General features: G+C 37.0%; 1 protein-coding gene across 1 annotated transcript in view; it reads left to right on the top strand.

The window, feature by feature from the left end:
• Positions 1-16,843, top strand: part of CLOCK (clock circadian regulator) — a 116,125-nt gene that overhangs the window by 75,036 nt on the left and 24,246 nt on the right. Inside the window, exons 10-16 of the mRNA XM_011992501.1 lie at positions 4,380-4,500; positions 8,877-8,990; positions 9,128-9,246; positions 11,826-11,908; positions 12,121-12,227; positions 13,981-14,128; positions 14,662-14,737. Coding sequence (XP_011847891.1) covers positions 4,380-4,500; positions 8,877-8,990; positions 9,128-9,246; positions 11,826-11,908; positions 12,121-12,227; positions 13,981-14,128; positions 14,662-14,737 — 768 coding nt within the window. The remainder of the gene's footprint in view (positions 1-4,379; positions 4,501-8,876; positions 8,991-9,127; positions 9,247-11,825; positions 11,909-12,120; positions 12,228-13,980; positions 14,129-14,661; positions 14,738-16,843) is intronic.

Below are 16,843 nucleotides of genomic sequence, written 5' to 3'. Positions count from 1 at the left end.
GCTTGAGGCCAGGAATTCAAGACCAGCCTGGGCAACATAGTGAAGCATCCTGTCTCTACAAAAAAATTTTAAAAAGTAGCTTATCTCTGTAACAGGGTAAAGTAATTCTGCTTGTAAATGTCTCTTTCAAGAGATATTGAAAAGTGGTATTTCTCTCCCTTTGATTACTCTGATACTTCATATTTTGTAAAGATGGATTTTAGCACTTAAAAGTCCAGGCTCTAAAAGGGCATTTTTTAAAGATGAAAGCCATTCAGTAAATAATTTGCTAATTTCTTTGGTTCATAAGAAAATAACTTTTACTTTACTACTCTTCTGGGGCTTTATTTTCTAGTAAGCTCAAATAGTAGGATAAGCCCAACATTTAAAAACTTGTTTGAGAGTAACACATGAGATTATTAGCAACACATAAGTAAGCTAGCATAGACAGAAAAAAGGACAGACTGATTAACTAAATTTTCTGGACAACTTAAAAAAATGTTTTCATAGCAAGAAAACCCAGGGAAAGAATCCCATTATAGGATTAAGATAATGTTTAAGTAATTTGAAAAAAGTATAGTTACATGCTTTTAAACTATATATAACTGTATTGGGTTTTGTCATGTTTACAGAAACTGTCTAATCTAGTCATAGAGCATCGTTTGCAATGTTTTTGCACTTTCTAAAAGTCTGCTTCTTGGCACTTGCTTGAATTTCATTCGGAATTAGATGTCCTTCATCTCTGTTCTACTGTTACCTTGTATGTACTACTGTCACGATACAGAGAATTGTAATTTTCTGTTTATTTGGCTAGTTATGGTAGTTGTAGCTTCTTACAGGCAGGAACTTTATCTCTGTATCCAGAGGAGCTAGCTAGTTTCTTGGAGAGCCACTCAGTGATTATTTGTTGAATGTATGAAGATGAGTATGCTACTTGATTGGGCTGTTTTAAAAAATCCCTTTCTAATCTTTAGTGAGTTTAATTCCCTTTTGAAATAGACAACATGTGATAGATCTCATTGGAATCGAAGTGTTCGATTAACACTTCCCTCAATAAAAACACTCTCACCTTCCCATTTTCTTCTGGATATTTTTTAAAACATTTTTAATTTTAGAACCATTTTTAGATGTACAGAAAAATGGACAAGGTAGTACAGAGAGTTCCCTTGTGCCCCATACCGTTTCCTCTGTTACTAACATCTTCTAGATTTTAAAAAATTGTGTCATCCAATCACTAAATGGTAATGTTGAGCTAATGTAGAAAAAAACAGAAAGGCTATTGATTTATGTCATATAAGTAAATCAGCAGAACTTATATTTCCTTTTCATGAAACGAGTAAGGGAGATAAAAAGATCCAAGTAGTTACCATTTTCTTTTCTTACTATTGAATTGTGTTTGAGAACTGAGTGGATGTATGGCCACATAAAGTATGATCAGCCTCATTTAGAGATTTTAAGTGTAGTGGTTAATGGAAAGTTTGACACCTATTAAAGTGGCAGGAGAGGCAGAGTGGTTGGGAGAGGCATTGCTTGTGATCCTACTACTCTTGATACAGCCATTCATTTTCTTTTCTCTATGAATATGAAACATCCTATGAAGTTATAGATGAAAAAACAAGGGTAAGATAGGTCACATCATAATTTACTGATGGTAGTAGAAATTGTTAGTAACAAATAATAGTAGAAAACTATAATCATTCTCAAAAATGAAAATTTTAGTTCCTATTAATATTTCAAATTGGTGGCATGTTTTTCTATTAAGACAACGTATTTGTCTGTTGTCAGACTGCTATAAAGGACTCCCTAATACTGGGTAATTTATAAAGGAAAGAGGTTTAATTGACTCACAGTTCAGCATGGCTGGGGAGGCCTCAGGAAACTTATAATCATGGTGGAGGGGAAGCAAACATGTCCCTCTTCACATGGCGACAAGAAGCAGAAGTGCTGAGCAAAAAGGGGAAAAGCCCCTTACAAAACCATCAGAACTTGGGAAAACTCACTATCACAAGAACATCAGCATGGAGGTATCTTCCCCCATGATTCAATCACCTCCCACTGGGCCCTTCCCATGACACATGGGGATTATGGGAACAGCAAGATGAGATTTAGATGGGGACACAGCCGAACCATATCAGATTATTTTTTGCATCAATATCGTGTACTGTTGTACTTTGATTCTTTATTTTGTCAATAGAAGGCAACTTTCTAGCATTTGTGTTATTCAGGCCTGAATTTTTATTTATTATTTTTTGAGACAGAGTCTTACTCTGTCGCCCAGGCTTGAGTGTAGTGGTAGGATCTCAGCTCACTACAGCCTCTGCCTCCTGGATTCAAGTGACTCTCCTACCTCAGCCTCCCGAGTAGCTACGACTGTAGGTGCACACCACCATGCCCAGCTAATTTTGTGTTAGCAGAGGCGGGGTTTCTCCATGTCGGCCAGGCTGGTCTCAAACTCCTGACCTCAGACAGTCGGCCTGCCTCAGCCTCCCAAAGTGCTGGGATTACAGGCATGAGCCACTGCACCCAGCCATGCATGAATTTTTAGTTCACTACTCCTTTAGTTGTAGAGGCTTTTCAGACTTCCAGAAAAATCCTTTATTGAAATATAGATATATTTTTGGTGTGGTTACCCTATAAGCCATTATCAAATACTTCCTTAGTCTAAAATCAGTTATTGTACTAATAACTGTTAAACACAGGGCACGGTGTTAATGTGCCTTGATTGGAAGTGAGAAAGATAAAAGTGTAAGAGATAGGCCCTTTTATTCACCCATAGGACAACAGGGCATAGACATTAAAATATAGTCATCCTTTGGTATCCATGGGGGATTGGTTCCAGCACCCGCTGCAGATACCAAAATCCATGGATGGTCAAGTCCCATAAATAAAATGGTGTTGTATTTACATGTAACTTACACACATCTTCCCATTTACATCACATCATCTCTATTGTATAATAACTAATACAATATCAATGCTATGTAAATATATGTTATGCTACAGTGTTTAGGGAATAATGATTAGAAAAATGTCTGCACGTATTCAGTACAGACACAACCATCTGTTTTTGTTTTTGTTTTTTTTTCCTGAATAGTTTTGATCCATAGTTGGCTGAATTCTGCTAAATGGGAAATGAATGATACAAGTAATAAATACTAAAGGAATTTTATTTTTAATATGGATTATGGTGTTAAGGGAATGCTTTCTTGAAAGAAGTAATTTGAACTGGTCTTTGAAAGGTGAAAGATACAGATATGTAAAGAAGGGGATGGTCATTTCACTTCATGGAGTGGGCTTGGAGGGCTGGAGAAAAGACAAGAAATGATGGGAATGTGTGGCCTATATGAAGAATAGTATTAGGTTGGTACAAAAGTGATTGCATTCTTTGTTAGTAAAAGTATGGTACCAACCTAATACAACACCCTCTCGCCATTCTTACTGCCTCTGTTTGTTGTTGTTTGTTTGTTTTTTATTTTAAAGTAGTGGAGCTCTTCAAACAAAATCTTTACAGATGCGTGAAATAAAAACAAAAAGTAGAACTGCTTTAATTTAATGCAGGGGCAGGACCCTGAGCCCTGCTTCACAGCTCCTTTTTACTTCCCCAACCTCTAGTCCCACCTTTATAGTCCTTGAGATACTGTCTCAGTATCCCTAGGATTCCACAGAGCAGTTTGAAATGCAGGAAACCAGGTAGAATGCATAGTAGCAAATGTAAAGTCATGGAAGTTTTGTTATCAATGGTACTTACGTATCAGAACTATCTTATTCATCTTTGTTTCCACAGCTGTGGCACGTTGTAGCCAACCTGATGTTTGTCAAATTGCTATTGATTAATCACGATTAAAGCTATATATTAGCAAGGATTATAATGCTTAACATATTAGGTGTCCTTTTGAGGGGGGATAACTAAACATAAGGCTTTTGTACAATGGGATGTAGGATAAATGCCAGGAAAAGATGAAGTAAAGAACACATTGGACAACTGAAATCACACCAAAGCAAAATCTCCTCTTTATTTAGTTTGTGCCTAGTCCTTTATAGTAGGATATACCACCATTGTTTACCATAGGTTTGAATACATGTTAAGGCTCTGACTTGTCACCAGAGATTTTTCTTATTAGCTCTCTTGGTCACATTGTATTTTGAAATATTCAAAATGTTTTGGTGAAACACAGCTTTGCAAATAATTTATCAGGCTTTCAGGATCATACTGGTCATGGATTAGATGACATTAGTATCATCTCAATCTGGTTTTTGAGATTTGGTCTGTAACTTGACATTTGTTGGTTTTCACAGATAATTGAAAGCTAACTTCTGTGTTTAATAGCGATTATGTACTTTTAAAACAATTGTCTCTTGAATCATTAAAGTTATTTTACTTTTAACAATTTTCTTTTCAGTCTGATCTTGTGGATCAAAGTATATTTAATTTTATCCCAGAAGGGGAACATTCAGAGGTTTATAAAATACTCTCTACTCATCTGCTGGAAAGTGATTCATTAACCCCAGAATATTTAAAATGTAAGTAGTAGCTGTTAAGCAAAAAAGTCAAATGTTATATTCGGTAGCACTATCCTTTTGCAAGTTTATGAAAAATACAGACTTCTTTAAATACAGCATTACTCCATATGCCCTGTTAGGTCCTTTTTCAATATTAAAATATATATAAGATGAAATTGTGTCCATATTAAAAATCTGAAATCTATTTCAGAGTATATTGAAATCCCATCTTATTTGTTATAATAAATCCTGGACTCCCATTATGCCATAAAGCTATATTTTATGCAAAAGTGAGACCTAGCAATATATTGCTACTAATTTATAAATAAAACCTTACTGTATTTAATGAGGGAAAATTAAACTTTCTGATTTTCACCATTGTTAACCAATTGGAAAAAATTTCTATGTTTCTCTTAAAGTTATTAAATATAAAGATAAATTATCTACTTTATTAATTAAACAGTCATTTGTTAGATGTATCTAATTTGCTGGGCACTTGTGCTGTATCATAAAAATATCAAGAATAGTGAAAATAGTTCTCACCATCAAGAAATAACATATTATGGTAGAATCAGACATTTCTACTAGGTCCATTGACAAATTGATTTCACCAGAGTACCTCATTTTCTTCAAATATTACCCTGTATAAAATCCAGAATTGTTACAGCACTATATTTGGCCATTAGCTATTAGATACCTTATTGAAATCACCTTTTTCTTTATTTTTAAATGTGTCTCATCTGCTAATACATTATCTTAAAGATTCTTTGTGTTTGAATCCTCAAATTCTATCTGTTTAAAAATTAAGATACACATACGCGCACAAATTTGTATGTATCTATAACTTTGATAAGAGTGGATGGCCTTTCAGCGAGAGTTGAAAAAAACTAAACTTGGAGAATTCATTTGAAGCCTTGTTTTAAAACCAAGTTTATATGACATTGACCATTACTAGGCCACTCTAGTCTGGTACTTAGAAAGATTTAGGCTGGATATAATAGATGCCTACAATTAGTATTTGAAGCCATGGATGGAATGGTATTGCTTGAGGTAAATATATAGAACGAGGAGAGAAGAATTAGAAAGGTGGGACCCAGCCAGGTCCAGTAGCTCACGCCTGTAATCCCAGCACTTTGGGAGGCTGAGGTGGGCAGATCACTTGAGGCTTGGAGTTTGAGACCAGCCTGACCAACATGACGAAACCCTGTCTCTACCAAAAATTAGCCAGGCATGGTGGTGCGTGCCTGTAGTCCCAGCTACTCTGGAGACTGAGGTAGGAGAATTGCTTGAACCCCGGAGGCGGAGGTTGCAATGAGCCAGAATCACACCACTGCACTCCAACCTGGGCGATAGAGCGAGACTCTGTCTCAAAAAAAAAAGAAAAGAAAGGTGGAACCCTTTGGAGATAGCAATAGGAAGACAAAGGAGAAGGCGTTTGCTTTGAAGACCCTACTAAGAATAAAATTGGATGGAGAACTAAATAAAAGCCTTTGGCAGAAAGAGCTTAGGCTTCTGCTTCCAAGAACAGAAATGAAAATGGCAAGAATACTTAAGTCTTAATTAAATGGCTTGCTGATCTCCTCGTTAAACAAGTGATATACAGAAGAGTTCTTTCCCCAGAAAAAAGAAAGTTTCATGCCAAAAGAATAGACACAAGTTAAAACACAGGGAAAACTGCTTAGAAAATTCGGTAGGTCATTTTGGCCATAATGAAGTTGAGGTACAGGTGGTGTAATTTGTGTTGAGAGAAGGAATAAGGAAAGAATTATAAAGGTGCTTATAGTTCATCCTAAGGAATTTGAGTTTTATTTTTTACAGAGTAGAGAGCCAGTGAAGGAGATTTGGGTAGTTTTATTGTCTGCAAAAAAAAAGAATAAAGAAAGAAAACCAGGAAATAGCGGAAAGTTTGTTTGGAGAAGGCTAGGAAGAAAACTTGCAGCGGTGGGTTGCCTACCCCAGGCCTACGTGGCTTCTGCTTCATAAAGAGGCCCTGAGTCTGAGAGCTGAATAAGAGCCCTGGATTTCTCTGTCATAGTGGCTCAACTCAGGCTGTGCTCACCTGACCTGCAGATTTCCTACTATACAAATCAAGTGATAGCTTTATGGAGTTACTCCTCAGTTTCATTCCTAGAGTTCAGTTAAACACAACCAGAGATCTTATGGATCATACCATTCTGATGACAAAGCTGGCCCTGCTGCCTGGTACAGTAACTATGACTGTAACAGCTATTCTGTGTCATGGAGGTCCAGGTCTTCATTGCTGGCCTAGAGAGAGCAGCAGTACCTTGCTTATAAAAGTTGCTGCCACTTCCATCATCTGGTTTGGGAGATTAAAAAAATCACTCAGGTAGAAAATTTTTAAAAGAACCAGACTGGAGACAAAAAGGAAAACCATATGATCCTAGCAATAAAAGTAAGGATGGGCTGAGCACAGAGGCTCACATCTGTAACTCCAGCACTTTGGGAGGCCAAGGTGGGCAGATCATTTGAGCCCAGGAGTTCAAGACCAGCATGGGCAACATGGTGAAACACTGTACACGATAAAGAGAAATACAAAAATTGGCTGGGGTGTGGTGGCACATGTCTGTAGTTCCTGCTACTCAGGAGGCTGAGCTCGAGGATCACTTGAGCCCAGGAGGCAGAGGTTGCAGTGAGCTGAGATCATGCCACTGTAGTCCAGCCTGGGTGACAGAGTGAGACTTTGTCTCAAAAAAAAAAAAAAAAAGGAAAGGATGGAGAGGAAAGTATATGACTGTTAAGTGTGTAAACTCAATAGAACTTGTTGTGATAGGCTCAGGTGACCAAGTGACTAAGAATCATCAATGGGGAATATTGAAGATAGTTAAATTTTGAACCTATTAGGTTAGATGATAAAGCCATCTATGATGATGTTAACAGAAGAATATAAGCTTGAAGTAGTGAGCAAAGAAAGGTGTTACTAGTCCTTGAGTGCTGAAGTAGTACAGTTGAAAGTAGTTATAAGTCTAAGAATAATAGGCAAGACTGAATCAGAGTGGCAGAATGTGGAGGCATAATGAATACATATTTCGGTTACCTAGATGCAAGGTAATTTGCAACTACACTAAATTGGTGGGCTTCCTTTGTGAAATAAGTAGCAGGTCTTGGTGACAGATTAGGTTTGAGACTTGTGATGGGAAGAGAAGAGACCAAATTGATACAGTTCCTAACTTGGGAAATAAGCATACATAGATGAAGGGAACTTGAAGAATGATAAATTCACTTTCAGATATTTTGATTTTAAGTTACTGATGGGACCATCAAGTACAAATGTCCTGAAAGCAAATTATAGGAAACTTTGTCTCACATAAAATGCTAGAGTTGGAGAGAGAGATTTAGGATCAGAAGAACCTTTGTGAAAGCCCCTAGTGTGAAAATGGATTAGCAGAAGATATAGGAGTAGTCAGTAAGGTAGGAAGGTAAGTTTATGCTGTGGGAATGACAAAGCATGACTTTAAAGAAATGGAAATGAAAAACCATTGAAGTTAACAATACAAATGTTAGTAATCTTGAGAAGAATAATTGCTGTAGAGGTGTAAGGATGAAAGCCACAGTGTGTGAAGTTATGGGAAATGAATATATGGAAGATGGAGCCCATAATGAAAAGGAAGGAGATCGATAATACCAAAATAATTAGCAAAACTCCTTTGAGATGGAAGACTGAGCAAATTTAAAAGTAGATAGTAAGGATCCTTGACCAGGTGCAGTGGCTCTCGCCTATAATCCCACCACTTTGGGAGGTTGAGGCAGGAGGATTGCTTGAGCCCAGAAGCTTGCAACCAGCCTGGGCAACATAGTGAGACCCACAAAAAATTAAAAATTAGCCAGGTATGGTGGCTCACATCTGTAGTCTTGGCTACTTGGGAGGCTGAGGAAGGAGGCTCACTAGAGCCCAAGAGTTCAATGCTGCATGAGCTGTGATCATGCCACTGCACTCCAACCTGGGTGACAAACCAAGATGCTGTCTCAAAAAAAAGAAAGTAAGGACCCAAAAGTGTAGATGCTCAAGGAATAAGGAACAGTGATGTGGCCCGGGTCCTAGAGAAAATAGGAAAGACTATAAATAGTAGAGATGGAAGGATTAGCTTTAGAACATGAAGCAAAACTTTCCTTTGAAAGTAAGTAAAGAAGGAAAAGGATGAATGGATAAAAATAGGAAAACATTAAGTTGTTTGCACCAGAAAGTCTGTTTTCCCTGTTAAAGACAAAGTGAGGTCCTGTCCTGAACTTACTCTGCTTTTATGAACTAAATGTCATTGACTACTTCTGTTGGGGAAAATAATGGTTGTAAACTTACACAACTTTTATGATCTTATTTTATGTGGTATATCATTGTCTTATATCACAAATATGTGATTTTTTAAATCTCTTTATTTCAGCAAAAAATCAGTTAGAATTCTGTTGTCATATGCTCCGAGGAACAATAGACCCAAAGGAGCCATCTACCTATGAATATGTAAAGTTTATAGGAAATTTCAAATCTTTAAACAGTGGTGAGTTAAAATGCTTCTCTCACAATGTGTTTCAACTTGTTATTTTTCTATGCTCTTAAAGACATAGATGTTTGAATATCAGTGACAACTAGGTTTTGCTTGCATAACTCACGATACCTTTTTCCCTATTGTTTTAGTATCCTCTTCAGCACACAATGGTTTTGAAGGAACTATACAACGCACACATAGGCCGTCTTATGAAGATAGAGTTTGTTTTGTAGCTACTGTCAGGTTAGCTACACCTCAGTTCATCAAGGTATGTTTCTAATTTTATTTCCCTAAGGGGATTGCAGTTCATATGCTGAGAACTGCCTGAAACTTTCTGCAGACATTGAGGTGGAATGGCTTTGAGTCATTAAATATGCATGATAATACTTTTGAAATGACAAGTTATCAAGACACTCATTAAACTGTATAACTAATTTTTTAGTATATATCCTTTGCAGTTAACCAGTGATTATTATATATCAATATGCCCCACTTTTGTGGAAGATTTTAGGATCCTTTTGTGTATGGTTCATTATTAAAAGGGAAAGTCCAAAAATCTAGGTTTTTGGAATCTTTATTTTTAGAAGGTCACTTTTAAATATTTATTTGGAATGTACAAGTGACTCTTTACTACATATAACTTACCTTTTCAAATGTAAAATTAAGTATTTTGTTTTTATTTCCTGGGCCCCACAAACAGATGATTAGTAGGGAAGTGGAAAAGTGAAATAGTTCAACCACTAGAAACTGACTGGAAAGAGGCAGCCAGGCTAAGATTTAAAATTTAGGCGGGGCCAGGCGAGGCAACTCATGCCTGTAATCCCAGCACTTTGGGAGGGCAAGGTGAGAGGATTGCCTGAGCCCAGTAGTTTGAGACCAGCCTGGGCAACATGACAAGACCCCATCTCTACAAAAAATACAAAAAATTAGCCAGGCATGGTGTTACACACCTGTGGTCTCAAGTTACTCAGGAGGCTGAGGTGGGAGGATCATTTGAGCCCAGGAGGTCGAGACTTCAGTGAACTGTGTTTGTATTTTATTTTGAGATGAGTCTCACTCTGTCTCAGATAAATTTGGGGAGACATCTTAGTACAGGACAAAGTACTGAATTATTAGAAGATCTTAAACCAGTCTTGCTCTGTTTGTTTTGATCTTATGAAATAATAGTTGTTAACGTTTGAGTGCTTACTACATGCTGTGTATTTTACATACATTATCTCATTTAATTCTTTTGACAGCCCTATAAGGTAGATGCTATTATGATCCCTCATTTTACATTATAAGGAAACAGAGGCTTAGGGAAGTTAAGTTACTTGCCCAAAGTCTCAGCTATTAGTGATGAAACTGGGACTTGATTCTATTAATTAATAATTATTTTTTTCTCAAAGCCCAACCTCACAACTATTACAGTGTGCTGCAGGTCATTCAGGGACACAGAGGCAGGATGGAATACATTGTTTAGTATGACTAGAGTCTAGGGTTAGTGTGTGGAGGGGGAAGAGATAGTGAGAGGTAAGGCTACAAAAGTAATCAGAAACCAGAAATAAAATTTGTTTATTTCTTGTTTATTTCTCCATGCTGAAGAGAGTTTAGCACAAGGAACCATTAAAAGTTTTTTAGCAGGGAAGTCATATAATATTTGAGTATTAGTAAGGTAATTGTAGCCCTAGAAGAGAAGATGAGTTGAAGGACAGGGAGACTAGTGAACACTGTAGCAAATCAGTGATGGCAGGGGTCTAAACCAATGCACTTAAGATGGATGAGATGGAATTGATTTTTTAAATACTTAGATGAAATGGAAAATATTTAGTAGTGGCCACTTAGATGATGAAAGGTAAAAATGAAAGTATGTTTTAACTATCAGATTTCTAGAAACTGGCCACCATCCATGTATAGTATCATATGGAAGATTGTGTGACTGGGTGTGAGGAGTAAAGCAATTAGTTTATTTTAGGACATACTGAATTTGAGATGTGTGAGGACATTCAGATAGTTGGAAATAAGGATCTGTAATTCAGGAGAGAGGTCTGAATTTTGAGTAAGTGTTTATAGGCATGTGTGAATGGAAAATGTGCAGAGTGAGAAGTACCCACCCAAAATCTTGCATCTAAAGGTTATTTATTACCACATTCTTTAGTACTGGAAAAGTAAAATGTATTAACTTGTTTAGAAGGGCCTGCATTTTAGCTTATGCCTAGAATCTCAGCACTTTGGGAGGCTGTGATAGGCAGGTTGTTTGAGCCCAAGAGTTGAAAACCAGCCTGGACAACATAGTGAGACCCCCATCTCTACAAATAAAAATACAAAAATTAGCCGGGTGTGGTGGTGCATCCCTATTGTCTCAGCTACTTAGGATGCTGAGGCAGGAGGATCACTTGAGCCCAGAATGTTGAGGCTGCAGTGAGCTGAGATCACACCACTGCACTCCAGCCTGAGTGACAGAGTGAGACCTTGTCTGAAACAAATAAGTAAACATATACATACATACATAGAAACAACTAACTTGTTTAGGAAAAGTTATCTAGTAATGACAATTTATTTATTTAACCTCTACCTCCTGGGTTCAAGTGATTCTGCTGCCTCAGCCTGCTGAGTAGCTGGGATTACAGGCACCCGTCACTGTGCCCTGCTATGTTTTGTATTTTTAATAGAAATGGGGTTTCACCATATTGGCTGGGCTGGTCTCGAACTCCTGACCTTAGTGATTTGCCCACCTCAACCTCCCAAAGTGCTAGGATTACAGGTGTGAGCCACCGCGCCTGGCCATGACTTTTATTTTTATATGTAGCAATATTTAATATTCTTAAGGACACAAAGTATTTATAAATTTTAATTATTTATTTGTAGGAAATGTGCACTGTTGAAGAACCCAATGAAGAGTTTACATCTAGACATAGTTTAGAATGGAAATTTCTGTTTCTAGATCACAGGTAATTCCTTTTTTAATTCCATGGAAAGGTAATAGTCATGTTATATAATTCTTAAAATTAATGGATTTCAAGGGGAAACTCTTTTTTAAATTAGGACTTTGAAACCTGTTCCCATTTTTTGAAAAATAAAACCTCCCCCCCAATTTTGTTTCTAGTTGGAATATTTCTTTTTATGGAAAAACTTATAATAATGATTTTTGTGTGTAATTTAGGGCACCACCTATAATAGGATATTTGCCATTTGAAGTTCTGGGAACATCAGGCTATGATTACTATCATGTGGATGACCTAGAGAATTTGGCGAAATGTCATGAGCACTGTAAGTAGATTTTAACATTTCTGGTGATAATAACTTTTATATAAACAGAAGTCGCATCCTGAAATTATAGGTCTAAGACACAGATTTATAATCATTTTCATATTTTTGAAATGTACTAAAAGATTTTGCTCTGTGTATATAACCAATCTAGTGGGAATCATTGATCAAGTTTAAATTAAACTTGTTCCTATTTTTATAATAAGTAGAATTTCATAATATAGCATCTGATACACCTTGTCCTGAAGCATGTGAGCTCTATATCTGGAGTAAGAGAAGTAGATTCCTTTGAAAATTGTAATATGTCAAACTTTTGGAATATTGTTTCCTAAATTTTGATTTTGAGGCATGTGAATCTTTTCAGGAGCTAGCTACATGTTTGGAAAATCTGTCTTAGAAAGCTCATAGTAAGTGCTTGGTGTTACCTGCTTATTATTATTGTTGTTAGAGCAGGAGCGTTATCATCCTTTGTGCCAGGCAGTGTTCTAAATCCTTTACATCTATTACCTCCATTATTCTCCATCACAGTTCTAAAAGGTAGATACTATTATTGTCTTCATGAGTAAGCTGAAAACACAGTAAGGCTAAATAATTCACCCATAATTTCATAGCTCATTGGTGGCAGAGACAGGATTGGAGCCTAGGCCGACTCTTTTATCACTTGTATTTATTTTAGAAGTTTGTTTTAATGATGAGGTTTGTCTTAATGATATGTTTTATTTGCTTCTCTGATCCTCCTCCCAGATGCTTACCCTCTTGAGTGTTCACTAAAACCTAACTAGATATTTTAGACTTTTTCATGACATTTTATGCTGCTTTTATAAACCTCTGTGTATGAAAATGAAGCAGGTTGTATAATAGCATTAACTCTGTGGAAAATTTTCAGAGTAAAGTCATTTCAGCACAAAAGATGTGGGCATTAAGTGCCATGATGTTGTGTAAAGAGCTGATACCTGTATTAACTAGCTGGGTAACTTTGGACAGCAAGTTTGTTTGTAGACCTTGATTTCCACCTTAGAGAGTGAGAGGCGGTGGCGGCAAGGTAGGGGGAGTTGGGGGAGAGATTGAGAGATCCTTGACCAGCATTTCCTAAGCTTTGTTCCACCAAATATTGGTCCATACAAAAAAGACTTTTTAGTCAAGGAAGACAGGGAAACACCTGACCTCAAGTGATCCGCCCACCTCTGCTTCCCAAAGTACTGAGATTACAGGCGTGAGCCACCACACCCAGCCCAAAACCCATTTTTTTGCTTAATATCTGTTAAAAGGCTTCAGAACTTAAAACCTACAGCACATGTTTTGGCAGTTACTGCACTCAGTTACTTTAGACAGTGAAGTTACTTTGATTTTGGTTAGTTAAGGTTTAAAATTAAATGCTTTGAAGGTTCTGTGCCTGCCAGAGTAGCTAGGAGAAAAAACTCAGGGGTGATTATTTATTGTTATTACCCTCTGTGTATCTAGGCAGGAGGAAGTCAGCAGTGTGAATTCTTAAGTATTTGGAAGTTAATTGTGTATGGAAAGATTGTAAGATCAGCAGTGACTAGCTCTGAGTTAGGCACTGTGGAAGATCTTATCATTGCTTGGGACCTTAAACTAGCTGTAAAGAATAACATTTTCATATTGACATATATGTTATCAAAAGGCCTGAAAAAGAATAGTGTATGTAAACTTAAATGTAAATAACTTTTGGTTAAAAAACAGATTCTTTGTAACTAATATGAATTAAAGAAAAAATATTTTTCTATTTTCCTTTTAGTAATGCAATATGGGAAAGGCAAATCATGTTATTATAGGTTCCTGACTAAAGGGCAACAGTGGATTTGGCTTCAGACTCATTATTATATCACTTACCATCAGTGGAATTCAAGGCCAGAGTTTATTGTTTGTACTCACACTGTAGTAAGGTAATAATTCTTTTAGAGAATTTCTGAATTATTGTAACATCCTATGATGATTTTGGCAATGTAACTTTTATGCGTAACTTGTTAAAGAACTACAAAGTGCTCTTTTCTCAATTTCTGATACATCCTTTCAATGTTGCTATAAGCATTATATATAAATATAGGAATGATATAAATATATAAGGCTTGATACAAGTTTTGCGCTTTACAGCAGAAGTTATTACTGTCATTTATGTAGCAGTGTCAGTCATGTAAAAGGAAAACTGTAGGTAGATAAGCATACACTTCCTTTACCCAGTTTTTCTTAATTTAAGTATTGTGGGGTTATGGATCATTTACAGCAGTGTTTGAAACTTTAAGATACCTAGAAAAATGCAAGTTAAATTAAGACATTACAGGTATATTTTAGGTTTGTGTAGCACATAGCAAATAGTCTAGATGAGCAGATGAGACACATAACACTGAATAGTTACAACTGTGCAGTATTTTAAATGAATGACCAAACACTAAAATTTGATTATTTTTTCCATTTGTAGTTATGCAGAAGTTAGGGCTGAAAGACGACGAGAACTTGGCATTGAAGAGTCTCTTCCTGAGACAGCTGCTGACAAAGTATGTTTCTTACAATTTAAAAAACATGATTTTTAATTTCTCTCCAATGAAAGATGAAACTCGAAAATTAATAGGAAAATTATTTTTCAAATACTTTATTTCCTCACTTATAACAGGGATATGATTATACTTTACTACTTATTTTTAGTTTAATATTTTAGAGTCTCACCTGCCTCTAAAAAGAAGATTGGATGAGAGACATATCTGATCTCAGATTAAAACTACCATTTATTCCCAGTGATGTACTAGTCTCTGGCTAGGTTATTTATATGAATTATGAAATATAATTTACACTTCAGATACTTTTATCTGGTAGATAATACCCCCACTTTGAAAATACTGAAATTGGAGTTTCAAGAGGGGAAAAAAATCTCCCCTAAAGACACTGGCTGGGAAATTATAGTCAGAATTTGAACTCTGGTTTCTTTTTTGTTATATCAGGTCAAAAGTGTAGTACATTGGTTATCTGTAGCTGTGTAACAACTAACTCCAAAATTTAGTGATATAAAACAACACACTTCTTATCTCCTAGTTTGGTGAATCAAGAATCCCGGCACAGTTTAGCTGGGCCCTCTACTTCAGATTCTGTCATGAGGCTGTAATCAAGGTGTTGGTGGGAGCCACAGTCATCTCAAAGTTCAACTGAGGTGGAATCTGTTTCCACCTCACTTAGTGGTTGCTGGCACACAAGTTCCTCATGGGCAGTTGGACTGAGGGCCTTGGTTTTTTACTGGCTGAAGGCTATCCTCAGTTCCTTTCTAGGTGACCTTTTCCATCAGAGCAAGCATGCAAGATGAGCCAGGGAGAGAAACTACAAGTTGGAAGTCACAGTCTTTTGTAACCTAATCACAGAATTGATATTTCACCACTTTTGTCTATTCTATTTATTATAGAAGGAAATCAGTAGGTCCAGCCCACACTCAAGGTTGGAGGATTATACAAGGGCACGAATACCAGGAGGCAGGAATTGTGAGCCATGTCAGAAGTTGCCTACCACAGTATTTTTGGACCTGCAGAAAAGAAGTGGAATGAAAAGAGTCAAAAATCTATATAAAACTTGACTTAAATAGGCAGCATTCCAGGGGACAATATGGTGGATGTCATCCAGTCATTCAACAAATGGGTACATTCTACCCAGCATGGCTCTAGATGCTGAGAATACAGCATTGAATAATGCAGACAACTTCCTTGCTTTCATAGATCCGAAAGAACTTTTCGAAAGAGGTTTTGTATGTTTAGAAGAAGAGGATATAGTATGTTTTGGTAAAAGACATTATTTTCTGAGAAAAGTTCTTAAAATCTAGGGTTTCTTGATTAGGGGACCATTATGAAAACTTAAGTAATACAGAGATTAATTATCCTTCTTTTTCCTCCATGCAAAGATTCAATCCTGGTAAATCCTAAATTGCCCTATTTCCAAAATACACTCCAGCTATGTCTACTTTCTCACCATATTTACTGCCAGCATCATGATCCACCTGGGGTTTAGGGACAAGGTCCTTCTGAGATATTTTTGAGAAACTTCAGTGTGTGGATGGTTTAAAAATCGTGAGTCTTGGCCGGGCGCAGTGGCTTAAGCCTGTAATCCCAGCACTTCGGGAGGCCGAGATGGGCGGATCATGAGGTCAGGAGATCGAGACCATCCTGGCTAACATGGTGAAACCCCGTCTCTACTAAAAAATACAAAAAACAGCCAGGCGAGGTGGTGGCCGCCTGTAGTCCCAGCTACTCGTGAGGCTGAGGCAGGAGAATGGCATAAACCCGGGAGGCGCAGCTTGCAGTGAGCTGAGATCCGGCCACTGCACTCCAGCCTGGGTGACAGTGTGAGACTCCGTCTCAAAAAAAAAAAAAAAAAAAAACATGAGTCTTGATGGGATCACCAAGGGGATGGGTATGTCTTAGAGCACTCCAGTATTAAGAGGTGATGGAGACAAGGAAGAGTCAACAACAGGGGGGTAATAACTAGTAGGTTAGGAATAAAACCAGGTAGTTACTTAGAAGACAAGAGTATCAGTGAGGAGTGAATGATCAGTTTTATCAGATTCAGCTGAAATAAGTTGAATTTTAGATGAGTGCTGAGAACTGAGCATTGACTTTAACATTTAA

The sequence above is a fragment of the Mandrillus leucophaeus genome, unplaced genomic scaffold, assembly GCF_000951045.1.
Source record: "Mandrillus leucophaeus isolate KB7577 unplaced genomic scaffold, Mleu.le_1.0 Scaffold412, whole genome shotgun sequence".
NCBI lineage: Eukaryota > Metazoa > Chordata > Mammalia > Primates > Cercopithecidae > Mandrillus > Mandrillus leucophaeus.
This window is presented reverse-complemented; position numbering and strand designations above follow the sequence as displayed.